At 43.4% G+C, this 19053-nt stretch overlaps 1 protein-coding gene across 13 annotated transcripts in view; it reads right to left on the reverse strand.

Moving 5' to 3' along the window:
- The window catches only part of tcf7l2 (transcription factor 7 like 2), an 86834-nt gene extending 70894 nt beyond the window's left edge, over window positions 1-15940 (reverse strand). For 2 of the 13 annotated variants that reach the window (XM_085416540.1, XM_085416534.1), the window contains exons 1-3: window positions 15298-15936; window positions 15031-15097; window positions 14706-14830 (exon numbers count right to left, since the gene is read on the reverse strand). In XM_085416540.1, the coding sequence (XP_085272666.1) occupies window positions 14706-14830; window positions 15031-15097; window positions 15298-15486 (381 nt within the window). In that variant the 5' untranslated portion in view covers window positions 15487-15936. Of the gene's footprint in view, window positions 1-14705; window positions 14831-15030; window positions 15098-15297 lie in introns of all 13 variants that reach the window. The other 11 variants (XM_085416536.1, XM_085416544.1, XM_085416532.1 and 8 more) reach the window with 10 other exon arrangements.
- Window positions 15941-19053: the final 3113 nt, after the last annotated feature.

Consider the following 19053-nt stretch of genomic DNA (forward strand, 5'->3'; position numbering starts at 1 on the left):
ACAGCAGGGACTGGAGGACGGATACAGTTCCCCCCCATCCTCCACACCACCCTGTAATTTCCCTGGAGGCCGGCCCAGACCTTGTCCCCATCCCCAGTGGCAAGTGCCACCTCAGCTGGGTCCCACCAGCCATGCTGTGGCTGCACCATAGCACAACCATAGTAATTAAAACGGTTATTTTTGTTTGGGGGAACAAGAGAGACTTTTTCTTTTTTCCAGATCTGAGCGGAAGTATTGCAAGACACCATCCAGCCCACACTGACTAAACCATGCCGATGTCTCTTTCAGTTGCGCATTTGGTGTTTATGTATACGTCTATGAGTATACTGAATGTCATCAGGGATCTACAGGAGTTTTAGTTCCTCTTCTTAACTGGGCGTGTGACACCGCGATGCAGGATGCAGAGGATAAAACCACACAAGCACCCTTTTGCAGTATGCACACTGACACAAAGACTCATTAGTTCGCCATCTCCCCTGTCTTTAATGTCCTGTTTACAACGCAAATCAACCAGATCAGCGCTGAAATCCAATCACAGGGCTTTGCAGGGCTCTTCACGTCGGCCTCACAAGAAAGCTGAGGAGAAGCAGGCCTTGTAGTCTCTGGACACTGTCCAAAGGAAACCAAACCTCAGGAGTCCAAACAAAACCACACATAAAATCAGAGTTAAAACAGCAGTCTCTATTCAGCCCATCCTGACCCCACAAGCACACACAGAAACACACATACACACACTTTTCTGACCCCTGCTTTTCTATCCTCTCCTGGTTACACTGTATGCACACAGGGATCATGCTGACTTCAACAAGGCTCCTGTAGAATTGCAAAATTGACTGAGGCTTGGGCTTCGACACACGCAGGACGCAGCCATGTAAAGGCTGCCGCTTAAGCTCAACTCACATCAACCTGTGCTATCTTTAGCAGCTGGGCTAAACTTTTAAAACCGCACAACTCTCTCTCCCTCCCACCCTCACCAACAGCTTCCCTCTGACTTCAAATAAGACAGCCTGGCTCTTTGGCAGTGGCTCGCCCGCTGGCACCTCCCTCCATGGCCGCAAGGTCACACGTTTAATTACACAGAAAGTAGTAATCTCACCAGACAGATGGCAAGCAGGCCGCCTCTCAATTACTTTATGCCCAATTGAATGATTACTGATGTTATTTGCGAAAATGTGGCACGCAGAAAAACACTACAAAAAGTAGATTTGTAGTACAAGCGGGAAGAGGGGTCGGGGGTGAGGTTACAGGGTCGTGGCCGTGTTAGGACAGAGGCTGATGTGCCTCTTGTTAAGCAACTGCAACTGAGATAATAATAATAATACTAAAAAAAATATATAAGGCGTGAAGAATACAAGCACGGCTGTGTTAGCTTTTGGGGAGGGGAAAAAGCAACAAAAAACCCAAGTTTAATACGACAGCGATCAGTGCCACAAAAAACAGACGCTTATTTTTCTCGAAACCAAAACTGGTACAGAACATTGGCCTATGTGGAAACAGTCAGCTCCCAGCAGCCCAGTGGAGGAAACCGCATGACAAGGCCAATTTAAAACGTGAACAAAGTGTCTGTCTCTTAAAACAGAGCCAAGAAAGAAAGAGCTGGGTTTTCTTCATTTCTTTCCCCCTTTAGGACTACCATTTTGTCATTGGGGAGAATCCCATTGGGCTCAAGTTCTTTCCTAATGAAAAAAAAACAAAACCCCTGACCGGCAAGTGTGAGCTGTCTCATCTCAGCATCCAACCCGTGTTCCCCGTCGATGCCTCACTCATCATCACTTAGCTCCTCCTGCCAATAGCTTCTGCGAACAATTAGAGGTTAACTTTCCCAGCGTCTGAAACCGCAGAATCTCAATTTCTGGCCAGGAAGCTCCGATAACTGAGCTACCTAGCCAAGAATCAAGATTCCCCTCAAGTTCAGGTCTGAGTTTTACCCCTTATTCAACACTTACTGTTAGCAGTGAGGCCTCTCTCGGCCTGTTTATGATTTAACACGACCGCAGAGCTAAATAACAGCAAATTAACTGTGCTGACTGGCCTCATTAATGTCATGCATAAAATGCTTTCACTGAGATCATTTCTGAATGTGCAATGGCAACCACTGATGTAAACTCGGTTGCCAAACTTTGGTTCTGGGCCAAAAAAGGTATGGCTTCTGGCCGGCATGATCATAAATTCTCCAGCCTAGTTGGGGTAACTCCCGCTTACGCCTGTGGGTGTCAGATTAAACCAAAACTATTTGTCTCATGCCAGGAGACTACATAATTTACAGCTGAGCATTTAATTCTAAATTTAACATATCATACAAGGACAGACTGGCTCATTGGCTTAAATAACGTCACCCCAAGCCATGTAGCATTAAACGTACAAGCACTGGTAGTGAAGAAATTTGCCCTGTTGGTGACTGTAATAAGTCTGGAAGTTTCCACTAACTAGGAACAGTTGTGTTGAGAGGCACTGCTGTAAAATGATCTGCAGGAGCATATAGAAAACTTCCACGTTTTTTTTATATTATTATTCTTGAGTCAGGGTGAGGAATTCCACTGGCCTATAGATGGCAACCAGCAGTTGTTCTCCCATGAGGACGGGGGAGGCAGGCATCTGGGAAGAAGCGAGCAGGCGGATCAGGGAAAAACGATGACTACATCTGCATATTTACAGCACAGGATTTTGAGTTTTCAGGACTCAAAGTCATCCCAAAAGCAAGTGCAGAAAATGAGAAGAAAGGGTCCGTGAAACTTCCCCCAGAAGGCTCAGAGGACTTACAGTGATGACTCCCAGGCACATCCACAACCCCACGATACCCCGAGATGACGGGGGGAGGCTTCCAGTTGCCGTGCTCGGGAAAGAAGCTGCACCACTGAGCCACAACACTACACCAATCCTCACATTGCTATAGGAAGTCGAGAGACATTTACAGAAGGGGCTGAGGAGCAGGGGACATGATGGTAGCCAGTATGTGCAACTCAAAATTTATACCCCAAATACCCACTGCATGTCTTTCGGTGTTAGATTATCATCAAGAGCAATGCAACAGACATGTTTGAAGGAAGTGGAAAGTTGACCTACAAATTATTTAATTACTTTAAACAGTGTTGGCTGCAGAAAGTGAACAGAGAAGCCTATGCACCATGCATACATCACCCTTGAAGCCACAGTACTGCAGGGAGGCATGCCCATTTCACCCCCCACTGATCTGGAATTCTAGCCTGATGCGATCTCCCAATGGCCCACACTTGACCGTGGGCCTTGCAGTCTTTTCCCAGCTGCTGTGTGGCAGGCATGGGCCGCAGTGGTGGCACCTGTCTTTGACAAGCCCCGGCATTCACACTAACTCTGGTTTCCCGAGGCCGGCTGCCTGGCAGTCAGGTGATATGCTAACGCACACTTTCCCTGACACCGAGTGCACACACATACACTCTGGCAATCCAAATCTACTAACCCAAGAGGCACTTAAGTGTGATCCCAACCACTTAAAAAGCATCTGCATCATAGTGAGTGAGGTCTTAGCCTCACATGTCTCTCTGTCTGATAGCTAACCCTGCCCTGATTCAGGCTGCGGCTTGAAGCCGTAAACCAAAGCTTCCCTCAACGCCTCTCACCCGCCCGGCGAGGCTCTAACCACTGTTTTTGCATACCACTCAGCTTGTGTAACCGTTGAGTGGTTTTGCTCCACCAAGACAATGGCTGCGTAACAGACTAAGCAGAGTAAAGACGTCTAATGTCAATGCACTGGAAGAGTTGATAAACAGAAGTCGGTCTACGCGGCGCAAGAAGCACAGACGAAATAAAAATGTAAGCACTGGGAGACTAAAGTGCCTCCAGGATAAAATAATAACAGTAACACGGATGAGACTGCCAGCGGCTGAGGCAAACACTGCACAGGCCAAAAGCAAAGATTTCTCAGGTGAACCGGTTGCAGTCTAGATAAACAATGTAATTATAACTCATTTTGAAAGTAAAGAGTTGAGAGAGAGTTTCAAAGTCAGCAGGGATCAAAATGAACAGAGCCCTCTAACGCTTTAGTCTGCTCTTCCTTCATTATCTTTAACTAAAATTAAAGTGTTTGCGAAAGTGTTTGCAAAGGCACTATTAATAAACTAAAAAAAAAAAACAGAAACTAGGCAACAACACTGGTCACAAGCGTTTACACTTCTATATAAAAATCAGTCGTTTAACTTGTAGGACGCAAGGGTTGCTGACAGCACCTGATTGAGCTCTTGGTATGGCAAAGCATGCCGGTACTCACTCTGCTGCCCAGCAGACCAAAGCAACATTTCCCCACCTCATTTGCAAAGCAATCCCGCTTCCCTCCCACTCAGTGCATCTTTTTGTCATTTCCATGTCCAGGCTCCACTGGCTTTGTCTGGAGGAAAGCATGGAACCCGGTCTCAAGGAGACTCTGCTACCAAAAAGCCCCCCCTCCCCAAAAAAGAAAGAAAATACACCCAACCCATTGAGCCAGCATACACTCACCTCTCCCCCCGCCTGACTAATGTGCCCTGACACTCGTACATCACCCGTAAATTGGCCAAATGAATTAAGCACGGCCCCTGCTTAGCTTTACGGGCTTTAAATGGATTTTCTCCTCTCCAGGTCTGTCCAGTAATTGCATTTATCCATCTTGTTGAAGCCAGGTTTACACACTCACAAAGATCATGCCAATCCCCGGATGCATTTTCCGCTCTGATGGCAAGAGTGTGAGAGATTTGTCATTGGATCATAACAGGTAATTCAAACAACAATTAGATGACAATTCCACCGTATGTCAATGGCTGGCTCCCTGCTTGGATAGGACCTTGGTTGAAGCAATGAGGTTCCCCTCTATCGCTTCATCTGTCTGAATATCTCTTCTTGTTGCCATTCTCAGTGTGATAAATGCTCCCTTATAACACTTTTTATCTATTATCCAAGCCTCCAGGTTAAAACAGCAAACACCCACAGCAGGGAAGAAAGTACTGGCTATGAGTGTTCAGTGTTCACACACACACACACACACACACACACACACACACACACACACACACACACACACACACACACACACACACACACACATTCAGAGAGAAAGAAGTAAGTGTTAAGGCAGAGCTGTGAACACCGGCATCAACGGGGGTCATCTCCACACTTGTGGATGTTTGAACAGAAGTGTATCAGCCATTGGGGGGGGGGGGGGGGGGGGGGGGGGCAACGGACAATTCAGCTATGTAAACATGCTGCAACTTCCTTCCCTCCAGTCCTCTAGGCCTGCACTGAGACAAGCCAGTGTTTAAACAGCACACACAGCATTCCTGTGCCTGGGCCCAGGCCAGCTGCTGCATCCTCACTGCAGGCCTGCCTGCCTGCCTGCCTGAGCAGAGACAGATACAGGCCTTACAACAGCAAGGGTCATCCACAACAGACAAAGGGCTTTTATACAACATGCAAAACAGGTTGCATCTTCCAGAAATGCTCCCCATGCTGCTGAATGCTGTAGTCCTAGCTGACCACCCTGAGAGCTAAAATAATAACATCGCCGAGCCAGACCTTAACCATTTGACGCCATCTGTAATGATAAAGCAGGAAATTTATCTTTATTGGTACACGAAATATGCAAAGTGTGGCTGCCAATAAAGATAGAGGAGGCAGTAAAGTGAAGATAAAACACCTTCTGGTTCTAAAGTACACTGTGACGTGCATCACATGACACAAAGGCCAAACCTGCTTAGTAATGCCTGCCTCTAATCTCAACTTTCATTATGGCTGAACTGGTGGTTTCAGGTTCAAAGTTAATCTATAAAATGAACCTTTGGTTTGCATGCCAATGGACAGTAAACTAAAACTAGGTTCCATCTAAGAATAAAATGAATAGTTCTCGAAATAATCGCACAGTAAAGATCCGCTTTAGCGGAACAATTTAACCCACACAGTAGAGCATGCAAAAGTCATACATATGACTATCCAAATAGTTAGAGACATATCTTGCCTTACGTGTTGATCCATCAATGAATTGTGGACTTTAGTTGAGTTTTACTGGGATCAAAATTAAAAAATAAACTTTTGGAATAACCTGATTTTCAGTATCCGTGCAGAACTATGTACATTTAAGTTATGGGAATAGATTTAATATTTAACACAGAGACCAGGCGTCATTCAGTGTTGGTTTTATTATAGGAAGACTGTGATAATTACTTCCCTATTGTGTCAGTGCCTCCACTGGATACCATCAAGAGTTGCCAACTAAATCCGCTCAATCAAAACTGTGATTTCAGGGGGACGAGACTGCATTGTTTTCTACCTCCACAGCGTCGTCTTGCCTATCTGCTGTTCATTCGTTTCCCCGCTCTCTTGTCCGTTCATCAGTCCATCCCCTCTGGCTGGACAGAGAGGGCCACACATCTCACCTCGGGACAGTTGTCCAAACAAGCCTCTCCATTCACTCTGACCCCTCGAGGGAGAAAGACAATTGACAATTCACTTCCACCAGTCAATTTGTGCACTTTTGGAATTGACCCTGAACACTGGTGACACACTGGCCTCTCACTGGAGCCCGGATGAATACATAATACTGAGAATGCCAGGGAAGGGATGGGAGGGGGGATTTATTTTTTTAAAACTGAAGCCATTAAGAAAATAATGGGGAAAAAATATGCTATGCCATATAAAAATTAAAAATCCATCTTATTATTTAAAAATTGGTCAAAAGCAGAAGTTTATATGTATTTATATATATATATATATGCACTTCCAAATATCATCACCTGCACAATGACTGGCAATTCAGTGCCCATGTGCAGGCCGTGTGTGGATGTGACAAGCTGTTCTCATGAAATGTTATCTAGTGCTGTACGCAAGCCAACAGCTGTCTCTTTAAAAGAGGCGTATTATTATTGTGTGTAAATAGGTTTCTAACAGCTGGTTAAAGAGTTAACATGGGAATTTACTCTTAATCTGTTTTCCACTGGAATTGCTTCATCAACTAGCTAAAAAAAAGAAAAAAAAGAAAAAGACTCTAAAGTTGCACCACATCGCAGGGTATGGAGGTTACATTTTATTAGCCTTGTGCATTTTAAAATAATCTTGCCAACATTTTTTTTTTTTTACACAAATCCCGCCATAATCCGCAGATTAGTAAATGCATTTATTTCGCTCACACTTTTAAACCCTCCCTCACCTTTTGCGAGGAATTATGAATCCACCACCTCCTGACGACAAAAAAAGCAGACGATCACCTCATTAGCGGACCGGCTTCGCTTCCAAAACACACACACACACATAATCACACGAACACACGCTCCTTGGAGCTTATCCCGCTACAATTAAAAGTTTAATTAGTAGATTAAAAATACATTGACTGGACTTTTATCACCTTAAACTCCTCTATTATGTGTTTAGCACACACAAGTGCCTCCTTCCCATCTGAGCCATTTTGAACAGATTATCTGCATACTGAAATTCCCTTGACTACATTAAGGCTGCAGATACAAACTGGGTAGAAAAACAACCATCTGCATATATTGCGCGTGGCTGGATGAACACCGGACAAAGACTTTTGTATAATTAATGTTTAATATCTAGATGTGAATATTTAAATCACACTGCCACCACTTTTGTGAGGAAAAAGTGAGGAAAGTATTTTTAAAACAGATACTGGAATGAATGAATGAAATTCTTCTTCTGTGGTACATTCCAGGACATTGTACCACATCCATAAAAGGCTGGTGTACCACAGGTGTTCACTGCACACTGGCACGGCTAGTCATTATCTAGCCCAACGTGATCATTAGGAGCTGTGATGGCAGTTTGGCACCTCCTCCCTGCATTCACACACACACAAGCTGGAATTACGGAAAAAAAACAAAACAACCTCCAATGGATACTCAAGCACTCCCCATCAGAAAGAAAAAGGGGGTGAGAGGGGAAGCTCGTTCGTCAACGAAAAGCATGTCAGAGCCAGTGCACTTTGACCCCTCCCAAACACATGCCGCAATCCAAACAGAAGGTCGACAGCAACCAGAATTCCTCCCAGCGTCACGGCGGCCTTCTCACCCAGAGCTTTTAAGGCAAATATTTTCTGATGACGACGAGAATGGGAAGCACGAAGGGAAAACGTGGAGTGGAGGTTGGGCCGAGAGATAGGGCGGCGGGGCGGGAGGGGGGTTTATTCAGAGACGCGAACCACGCACATGAACACATGCCTGTTCGTCAGGCGTGAATGAAAACTGAAACTCTCCTGTTCCAATCTGTGTTCCTCTCTTTCCCCCCCCCCCCCCCTTTTTTTTTTCATTCCTCCAAACGGGAAGATAAATGTGAAGCCGAGGGGCACTATTGTTTGGACATCTAGCCAGGAACTGTCGCTGCTCTCATTGCCCTGGCATTAACAGCAATTATGCGCTCTATTCAGACAGCTTTTGTGCGGTCGACCCCCAGGCCCCCCCACCGTCCCAATTCACTCACACACACACAGACAGAGGCCTAACACACATTTCCCGCTTTTCTCTGAGCCCCTCCCTCCCCTCCCACTCAGCTACTGGTGAACTCATTTGACTACTGGAGCACTCTGGTCCCATTATGAATGAACTTAGAGGAAAAGGAATATGACAAACAATCTGTGGCTTCCTTCTTGGATGCACATACACAGCATCCACCGCCTTGTTAAAAAGTGACATTTCCAGTGTTTTTTTGTAATTACGACGCTTTTAAAAAATAGAAAAAAATAAAAATACCAATTCTAGGTAATCATCTCTTGAAAGCAGCTAATCCTAGCCCTACCCATAACCTTCATATCTAAAAAGATGCGATCAATAGTCATTTAACCTTATCTTCTTTTGCTGGATGCAGCAAAGTAACACTGCTAAGAAAATTTCCAGCAACCACTTTTAATTATCTTATCGCCACTTCCATATAAGTTCAGAAGTTCATTCCATCCTAGGAACACCTGCATTTGTACCCTGCTGCTCTTCAGTAATTTAAAATCCATAAAGAGACAGTAAAGGTTTTTTGTTTTTCTTTGCTTTTTTTTTTTTTTTTTAAAGGAACTTGGCGTATATTGTTGGTAACATATTCCAACAGTGCAAATATTTTTGTAAGAGGAAGAAGTAAAATGGGAAAATATTGGCTTCTCAAGCATATATCTCCACACTGCTTTTGATATTAAGCATGAACTTGCCCACAATGCTGTGGATGTGCAAGATGAGCTGTTCACCGGGGTACATTGAGCTAAAATAAGGTAACATACACAGATAAGAGATTTTAAGTGTGGCTACATGGACACACACACACAATAATTTAATTTCCATGTTTGAGGGAGCCCTAATCCCTGTGGGCCAAGAGTGGAGCTAGCATATATTTAAACAGATGACACAAGTTTCATTCCAGATGTACAGTAGTATCTTTGTGTTCAGCTCTATAGAAATGCACTGGAGAAAGAGGTGGGGCTGGATGGGTGGGGGTAAACTGGGAGAGGAAGGGGGTTACACCAGGGGGCTGGGGTAAGAGGGACCCCAGTGCACAGCTGCTTAACTAATGCCTTTTTTTTTCTTTGCTCAGACACAGAAAAGCAGAGTGTTGGTGGCTCACTGACGGAAACTAGGATAAATGGATTAATTCACTTTTAAGAATAAAAAGCAAAAATAAACATATACATATATATATCCAGATTGATAATGATTAACAGGCATAATGTCACATCGAAGGCAAAATTAGGCCTCAGATTAGCTGTTATTACATTAAAAGCAATAAAGTCGATGATTTAATTAAAAAAAAAAAAAAGGTTCAGCTCCAAACCAGACTTTACTGCAGCTGCTACACCCAAACCCAGCTCACACTGCCACCAGGGAACCACTACTCCCTTCGCACTAGTTTAAAATCTGATTAGAAACACACCCCACAAACTGACTGATTTTTTTTTTCCTCCTGCCTCTGTGGTGTTTCAAGCGGAGTGACAGATCGACCAGCGCGTAAGCTCTCACACGGCTCAGCCTGCCAACATCATCAGCATTAGACAATTAAGCCCCGCTAGCAGGGAGAATTTTTTTTTAATATTTTATATATAAAAAGGTAAATATTTACTGCACAAATCTTTTCCATTCATTCACCAGGCACTAACAAAACCTTACTGTACTCCCTCTCTCTCGCTCTCTTTCTGAGTCCTCAGCACCATCACCAATCCCCCCACCCCACCCCTACATCTGCGATTCATTGACTTTACAATTTACCACATGTCGAGATGGGAGAGGTCGAGCCTCCATTTGAATCACGGCACAAATATGCGAGTGATTTATTGTTTTAAAAACCCCGGGCCGATTTAGTGCAACTCCACTTTTTCTGAGCATTACTCCTATTGGCAGACCATGAACAATTACAGTTCGGACTAATTAAGCTCTGAGAATGTGCTGTGCACCGCTAATGTCTAGCAGACCCCAATTTTAGTTTAATGGTGCCAAACTTTGCTTCCCAGCCACCCCCGCCTCCCCCTTTTCTCTAACTTAACTCCTCAAATCCAAAGCAGATTGTACTTTTTTTTTTATGAGTGTTTATTGAGTCGAAGAAAAATAAGGACCTTTTTTTCCTTTTCCCCCTCTCCTTGCCTAGGATGAGAGAAGCAGCGGAGAGCGAGTGAGTGGAAAAGAGGGAGTAGATGCAGAAGAGGAAGAGAGAGATGGGGGAGAGTGAGTGAGAGAGTGAGCGGGAGCCGCTTCCGCCATACTTTGTAAACAAAAGTGATTTGCAAGACAAAAGGAGCGCAACCTTCCAACTAAATTCGGAGTGCATTCTGCAGCTTGAGGCACAAAATGCGGCCACGTCGTGCCACCAAACCCCCCACGGACACCAATTAGGCCCTATTAACATGTAAAGCCAATTTGATAAGGTGTGGGCCCTATCCCTTAAATCCGCATTAAACTATCTTCCCCCCTTGTCACGGCCACAAAAAAATAAAATCCATTTTACAACAGCCGAACACACATAATCCATATGATATACCATTGTTATGCTTATGCTGCTGCCATGTTTAGGAAAGATACTGTCTGTGTCATTTATAACAGATAACAGGCCACAGCAATGTGTGCACGTGAGCACAAAGGAGGTGGTGTGCACTTATGCGTGTTGATTATAATAATCTCACCAGAAAATCCTCCATTATTTCTTCCTTAAAAATAAAATAAAAAAAGACAAAAGACCGAGTCGGCCCCCGTATCAAAGTAGATTTATGTTTTTTTATTAAAAAAATAGGTGAATGTGCAGCAACATGAGCAGTCCTGGCGTGACTAGACGAATGAAACAAAAGAGGAAAAAAAGGGGAGAAAACTATTGTTTCAACCACACAAAGCCTTTTCACCGCCCTGTAGTAGAATCATCACGGGTTCTCGGAGAGTCTTTCTTATTTTCCTCCCTTCCCACTCTAAACACAGTATTGGATGCACAGTGTTGTGTCTTCATCCCCCGTTTTGCTCCCCACCCCGTGCACTTTCTCGTTCTTTTTTAAACTGCTCGTAATTATACGTCGAAACTCAAAACCTCCGCCAAAAGTCTCCAGGCCTGGAGAATTATGGGGCCAGGGGTGGCGTCAAATATCTTAACATTCATAAGTCCGCGAGGCAGTAAATAAAGCCAGTGGATTTACGGCCCAGCAGCCCCGATGCAGGGGAGCTGGCCGCCCAGATCCCATTCTCCCTCCCTCAGCCTCTGCATCCACAGACCTGTTGAGGTGTAGATATTAGCCCACAGCACCGGGAGTTAACCCGCCGCCTTTTTTTAAAAAGCCTAGTGTTAGCATTGGCAGGAAACAAAAGGTAGTGAGGAAGAAAGGAAGAGAGCAAAGGGAACAGGGGGAAAGGAGATAGAAAACCCAGGGTGAACTAGCCAGGCCACTTCTGCAATTCAACCTGCACCGAGTGATCCAGTAGGCCTTTGTGTGAGGTTTAGGGAGGAGGGAGACGGCAGGGAAAGGAGAGGAGGAGACGAGGGCAGGAAGGCTTTTAAAGCCCGGGCACAGCGTCATGTCAAATTGCTAAATGATACTAAATTGTGAGCCTCCTTGGGCTTAGGTGGTAGGAAAAACAAATTTTCACTGGTTATGACTCCCAGAGGTCAGACAAACTATCGTAATAGCCACATGCAAGAAATCTTTTTTTCCCCTCCTTAAGTCATGCAAACACTAAATAAGTGAAGCAAGTTAAGACGTCCAGGGAGATCAGAATCACCGCCAGCTGATGGGAAACATTTAAACCCATCAGAATTTAGCCTGTAAGACTTCCAATCAATTGTATTCATTTATATAATTTTTAAAGAGGCAAAAGGAAAAACCAGCATCGCAGCATCACCAAAACCGAGTGGAGAAAAAGAAAAGGCGAAGGTAAAAGCAGCGAGAATCAAAGCCTTTCATGCCATGAAGGAGAAAGTCTCATTCTAATGATACTAGCAGTCATATTCAGTGCCTTACATGACATGTTAGGGAGCAAGACAGCTAATCAATGTCCAGGTGAATTATTTATGCCAGCTTTAAGTCTAATAGATTTATATTACAGCGACCGCTGACTTCAAAGCGCTAATGGCTGGACACACAGCGCGCTGCAGACAAGAGGGGGCCGAGGCAGTACAGTAGGAAGACCACCATAAGTCAAAAACCACGTCCAGGTGCATCAGTAGGTTAAGCTGTAATAAAGGTTTCCTAATCATCTGCAAACGAGCACCTCCTTCTTTTAGATTTTGTAATGACTTTTCCTTAAATAAGGGAAAGCGGCACAGAGAGGAAAACAACAGATAAAAAAATAAATAAATAAATCTGGGAGCATATATTTTAAAAAAAAAATTAAAAATCTTTCCTTTCCTCAATTATGTCCGAGAATAGTATTTCAAGGGCATCATTAAGAGGGCAAAGGTCAATACGGTCTCGCCGCAGCATCCTCCAGCCATACCACACAGTTTACTGCTTTTCTAACTGCTGCATAAGCACAAGGAAACGAGCGCTCCACACACAGTAGTGTGTGACAGCAAACTACAAAACTCTGCCATCGAAACAAGGAAGTGCTTCACTTCAAATCATGCGTGTTGTTGTGAATGTGTGTTTGTGTCAGTGCTGATGAGAATAATGAGTGACTAATTCCACATACCAGCCAGCAGCGTTAAAAAGGCTGGCTGACTAAGAGAGAATGAATGGCAAAATGTTCTCCTATGTGCAAAAGAAGCACGCACGCAAAGAGAGAACCTGTGTAAGCAGCAAAAGAAATATTTCATGTGAAACCATGGGTGATCATGTTGAACTCAAAAGCAGAATTTGTGTCAAACACAAAAGAAGGCATTGTGTGTCAGATGTGCGTTGATTTCCAAGGTGTGCGGAGAACACAAAAAAAAAAAAAGAGGTAACAAATATCAGTTTCGTTAGGCAGAGCTGAGGTGGTGGTGGTGGTGGCGGCGGGGGGGTGTTGGAGGGTCACATTTCCTAATGCCTGGTCTTTGCCTTAACCTTGTAAAATGAGATGACAGGTCCTAAAGCGCAGACTTGTAATTGCAACCGTTTAAAATAGGGGGGCAAAGAAAAAGGAAAAAAAAAAAAACAACACCCATGGTTGAGAAAATTATGCTGCTTAAGGATTGCCATCGCCCAGTGGGACCGGCGAGGTGCTGAGCAAATGAGTAAGTGGGCATAATTACAGCATGGCTGATTGTGTTTAAATAAATAACATGAATTTATTTATAAATATGGGTTTACTGCATGGCACATGTTTGCCATGGATTCCTCGCTGGGAGCAAAGGCAGTGCAGATGCAAAACAGCACAGTCTCACACAATTCCTATCAGTAAATCACACCATACATTCAAACATATAGAAATATATATATATATGTCTGTATATGTATATATATACACACGCATTTGAAAGAATAATTAGAAAAAGTAAAAAATTAAATTAAAAAGAAAAAAATGCACTGCTTGATGTTTCAGGGGGGAAAGCTATCACGCATGCATCTTTTACATAGTGTCTTTACAGGTTTTGACACATGCAAATCACTCTGCAAAAAAAACCAACCCAATTTGCATATTGATTTTATTTGTGTGGTTTTACACTGCTTTCCCCTGCTTACAGTGTGTCAGAAAAGCTGCTATATAAAGGCCTGAATGCTCATGCATGGTGTTGCATTTAGAAAAAAGGGCATTTTTGATGAGGCCATGCAAACACAAGCCAACTGCATTATTCAGGAGAGTAAAAACATGCACTTGTAAGCCTGGAGAATACGCAGACCCTTAGTAGTAATAATGATAATAACAACAATAATAATGTCATAATCATTATTAAATTATAACAAGGAGAATAAAATTTTCACAGGGGCTTGTGCATTTGATTTAAAAGTTGCTAAAAATATTGGTAAAAATGCCGTGCACGTAAAGCTGACATATAACAATAACCTACTTATTTCTGTTTTTCCTTTTCTCCTTTTATTTTAACCCACTTGCAGCTCTTTAGCACTGTTAGCATGCTAGCTTCTGACCAGGGCAAACGGGCTGGGAGCCGCGTGCGGGCACGCATGCACGCATGCATGCCATTGTACTGTACACTTCACGGGGAGTTTGCAAAACTTGGCTCTGCATTTTTATCGGCTGCACTTCAGGGTGACAACACTCCGCGTCTGCCTTTGCCTCGGCGCCTAACCCGGGGAGTCAGTGTGTGTGTGTGTGTGTGTGTGTGTGTGACGAGTGTGTGTGCACATACAAGCTGTAAATAAATGAACTTACTGTGCGTGCTGTTGGAGAAAGTGATCCATTGGGAAGGTAGGGGCTTGTGAGATCGGGGATCATTATAAATGGATAGCCCGGGTACGGTGGGCTCTTGAACAGCCCTCCATCTTGCCTTTTCGCAGCTAACATGGCGAGGGGGGGAAGAGGGGGTTGTGGGAGAGAAGAAAACTTTTTTTTATAAAGTGGCCTTGAGAACTTTTTTTTTTTTTTGCAAAAAAATTGCAATTGCATAATAAAAGGCGGAGGCACAGGCACATATAATGTCATGTTGTAGGTAGAAATAAAATAAAAAACAAGAGTGAACAATAAAGCAGAAACTCACCCTCCTCTAAACTTTCCCTTGTTTTGTCTCTGAAAGTTTCAGATCTAGGCGCAGGCCGTCTTTCCGCCTTGAAATGCAATGAAACACAAGGATTGCGTTAAAGTTAGCACAGCGGACGGTGAAGGGCGATAGTTAACTTTCTTTCCAAGTCCACCCGCTGTTACAGTGTTAGTAAATGTAGGCCCCTAAACTTAAAAACAGCGCCGGGGGGACGATCGATCCCCGATTTTTTTTTCTCTAACATGCGAAGAAACAGACTGAACTCACCTCTGAATCCGACGAGCTGTTCTGATTTGTTTCCGACTCGTTTACAAGAGAAGATTTGACATCTGCTAAATCCCTTTCTGCCGAGGAGTTCTCCGAAATTTTCTCTTCCTGCTCCCCTTCGTCTTTGAAGGAAATCATTTCATCGTTTGCGCCCAGATCGTCCCCTCCACCGCCGTTGAGCTGCGGCATTTTTCCCGAGCAAAAATCTTTTCTCTTTTCTTTTTTTTTAAGAGACAAGGGGGCACAAAAAAACCAAAAAAAAAAAGTTTTTAAAAAAAACCTTGATCTCGGTGATCTAGAAAAGTCCGAGTTTAAGTTTGGGGTCTGTATTGGCGTTTTCCAAAGCTCTGGCGGTTGGTACAAAACTAAAAAAGAAGGGAATCTTGGCAGAAAAAGGAAGCCGGAGAAGGAGCCGAGCCGCTCGGATTGAGTGAGTTGAAGTTGGTCGGAGTGGTTTTCAGTTCAAAGGCGGCGCTGATTGACAGATAGAGAGGGATGGAAATAGAGAGAGTCTGGATTCAGGATTATTGACAGGGAGAAACACACAAGAAACTAATGAGATTCAAACAGGGAGGGACTTGAAGTGACGTTTTCATAAATAGGAGGAAAAAAAAGGAGAGAGAGAGAGGGAGGGAGGGGAGAGATAGTGAGAGATGGAGGCTGGAGGAAGCCGGCGGACGACTGCGGTGAAAAAAGCATGTGAGGAGGAAAAAGGCAGTTTGGGAGCAGGACAGTGATGGTAAAATAGGAGGAAGATAGGAGTTGCTTGCAAATGTGGATTAAACGCACATATGGGCGGTCTCCCAGAGGGAGGAGGAAGAAAAAATGAAAATAAAAAAATGAAAAGAGGGTACTTCCTCAGGCTGTTTGCAACCAGTTTGACTCCTCTGTTCCCGACCAGTCTGCCACACTAGGGCCAAATAAAGTTAAGATCATAGCTGAAATTAAAGTTTTATTTTTTTATCCCCTCCAATCCTATCCTTTCACATTCAGATTCTCTAACCTACTTTTGGATCTGTCCTTAGTTTGCATACTAACTACTAGAGGCCCATCAAGGCAGAATAAAAGCTATTACTCCGACCTTGTTTTCCTACTTTATCTGCTTTGTCAGGTCCTTAGATCTATTTTTCATCATATTAGATAATGTTTCCTCAGATCTATTTTTTGGGATGGAGGGTGTTATTGCATCCTGCTTTCTTGACAGGTGTGATGTCCTTTGGGACTAACCTGAATTCCTCACTGGCAGCACAGACTGACTACATATATTTATTTATTTTTCTCTCTCTCTCTCTCTTCTCTTTTAGCACCCAGGCTGGACACAAACAACTGATGCAGATTTAGATGCTCCAATTCTGCGTTTTATTTAGCAGAAAATCAACCACAGACAGCTATATGATACTGCAGACTACACATATGCATATATTAGGAAGAAAGTTGAGAGAACTGCTTATAATTTGACGATATACATATTTTTTTTAGATTTTATAGATTTTATCATCTAAAAGCCATTGCATAAAATTATTATAAAAAATGTTTTTTAAAAAAGGGAAAAATGTTTACCAGTTTTCTCAAAATAAAATTGATTCATTAAGGGTATGCGTTAAATAACAAAAGAAATTATATTATATTATATATTATATATAAATATATAGATATACATATATATATCTATATATATGCATATCGGTAAATGAGTAGGAGGGGGAGGTGAACCTCATCAGGCAGGAAATGCATTTTCTCTTACAGCCAATATTTGATGGAGTAATCACACAAACACACACACACATGCACAAAAAAATTTAAATATAGCTGCAAGAAACAGAGCTGCATCATACATCCAGGTGACACTTATACTCTGTTGCAACATGGCTCCTTTCAGGCAAAAATAAAAGAGTGTGAGATCAAAAAAAAAAAACAAGCCACAGAATTGCTGATTAAAAAAATATTGTTTCATGTCATCACGCTCTAAGACGCATAAAAACAAATATTATGACGCTAATTCCTCTGTATCTGCTCTCAGCAGTGTTGTCAAACAGAACTGATGGGGAATTATGTGCACAGCGTAGCACCACTGTGCTGTGAATCTGCCTGCCTGACTCACCTAGACCAGGCAGCACCATGAAAGCAGACGATTCCGCTCGGTGATCACTGATGTGCCTTATCTGGATGCGGTGAAAGCTGTGATTGTGTTAGCTGGCTGCAGCCCAGCCAGCAGTGTTAGGGGGCGAGGAGGAAAAGGGGAAGGCATTGCCGTCTGTGGTTCTCATCCAGTGTGTCTGTGTTTAGGCAGCCGGTGGAAGAAGAAGAGGCACCCTTCCGCTCGGGGCCCTCCAAACCCGAGCCCACACAGACCAGACCAAAGCAGAGGAGATCCAAGCTGGCCTCTCCCCGGATTGCCTCAGCAGGTACCTGAGAGTTTACTGGGGGCTGGCAGCATGTTATCATGCATGCCGTGGGGACACCTGCCTCTGATGCCGCCCTGGTGATTCTAATCTACAGGACCCTTTAATATCATAATGATAGGCTATGCTGCTGCCGCCGCTGCCTTGAATGATGGAGCGGGAGCACACTCAGTGTCTGTCGCTGTTATTTATTTTGTTACCGGCATCTTCACCTCTGCATCCTTGTGGCTGTCGTTCAGTGCAGACGCAGACTGCCTCATCCTCCTTTGGCTGAGCGCGTGGAGGAAGTCAGAAGCATCACCTGCGCCTGATCACATGATCGCACTCTGACCTTTTTTCTTTTCTTTTTTTTTTGAACTGGCACTTTTGGAAATGAAACTTGGCCCAGATTTAATCACACTAATGTTCCCTCACACACATTTAATATAATTAAATGTCAAATTAAAAGTATATAATGCATGCTTTGATCATTTTGCTTTTGCTTTACAGGAACAAAACACGACATTGCTTTGAAATATACACGCATGCAGCAATATTTGCAACACACACACAAGAAGCTTTTTACGTAGTAGTCCACATTTTGCTTTTAATTTGCTCCTTTGCTTTCAAATAGTGGCTTGAATAATTAAATGGCCTACCCAGTCCAAACAGTCTTTGGTGAAAAGAGCTTTCATGAAGAGGAGTTACTGTTTACTATAATCTCATAATTCTTCTCAATCCCCACCACCACCCTGCACATATGCTTCATGTTTGTGTAAAGCAAATAGAAGCTGCACAAGTAAAAACTGACATGTGTTTAGGCTGTACTGGTTTATGTACAGCCTGCACAGACAAAAATATCCCATAGGTTTTGTGTTCACATGTACGCGGCTAAATAAAGTTTGTCTACAGCTGTTCCCAGTCTTAAAAACACAACAGGAGGAGGGTTAAAAAGATTCAGAGTCCTCGAATCCTCAGACATCACAGCAAATAGTCGCCTGCTTTCGAGCAACATGCAGCGAACATGCTCTGCGTTGTCAAACGGTTAATTTCCCATCATGCATCTGCGTTGCCACTAAAAGGTCTCTCGTTGCTGATTAACATATTAACGCTGGACATTTTCCTCCTTTTTTTCCCGCACAAAAAAGCAGGCTGTTTTATGGTAACTTATTTATTCCTGCGACGAGGTTTGTTTACTTGTTAATAAGCCAGACTTAAGATTTAACTTCATGTGCATTTGCAAATTCCCTCTATTGTTGAGAAAGATGCTGCGGAGCATTTTTTTTGGCATTTGGCTCACATGAATTCTATCACCGGGATAATACTGCAGTTAGCCGTAATTACATCTATACTAATAGTCCTCATTGGGGTTTTT

Source organism: Rhamphochromis longiceps, linkage group LG8 (genome assembly GCF_057381845.1).
Source record: "Rhamphochromis longiceps isolate RC_006_pf linkage group LG8, R_longiceps_female_GT1.1, whole genome shotgun sequence".
In the NCBI taxonomy this organism is placed as follows: Eukaryota; Metazoa; Chordata; class Actinopteri; order Cichliformes; family Cichlidae; genus Rhamphochromis; species Rhamphochromis longiceps.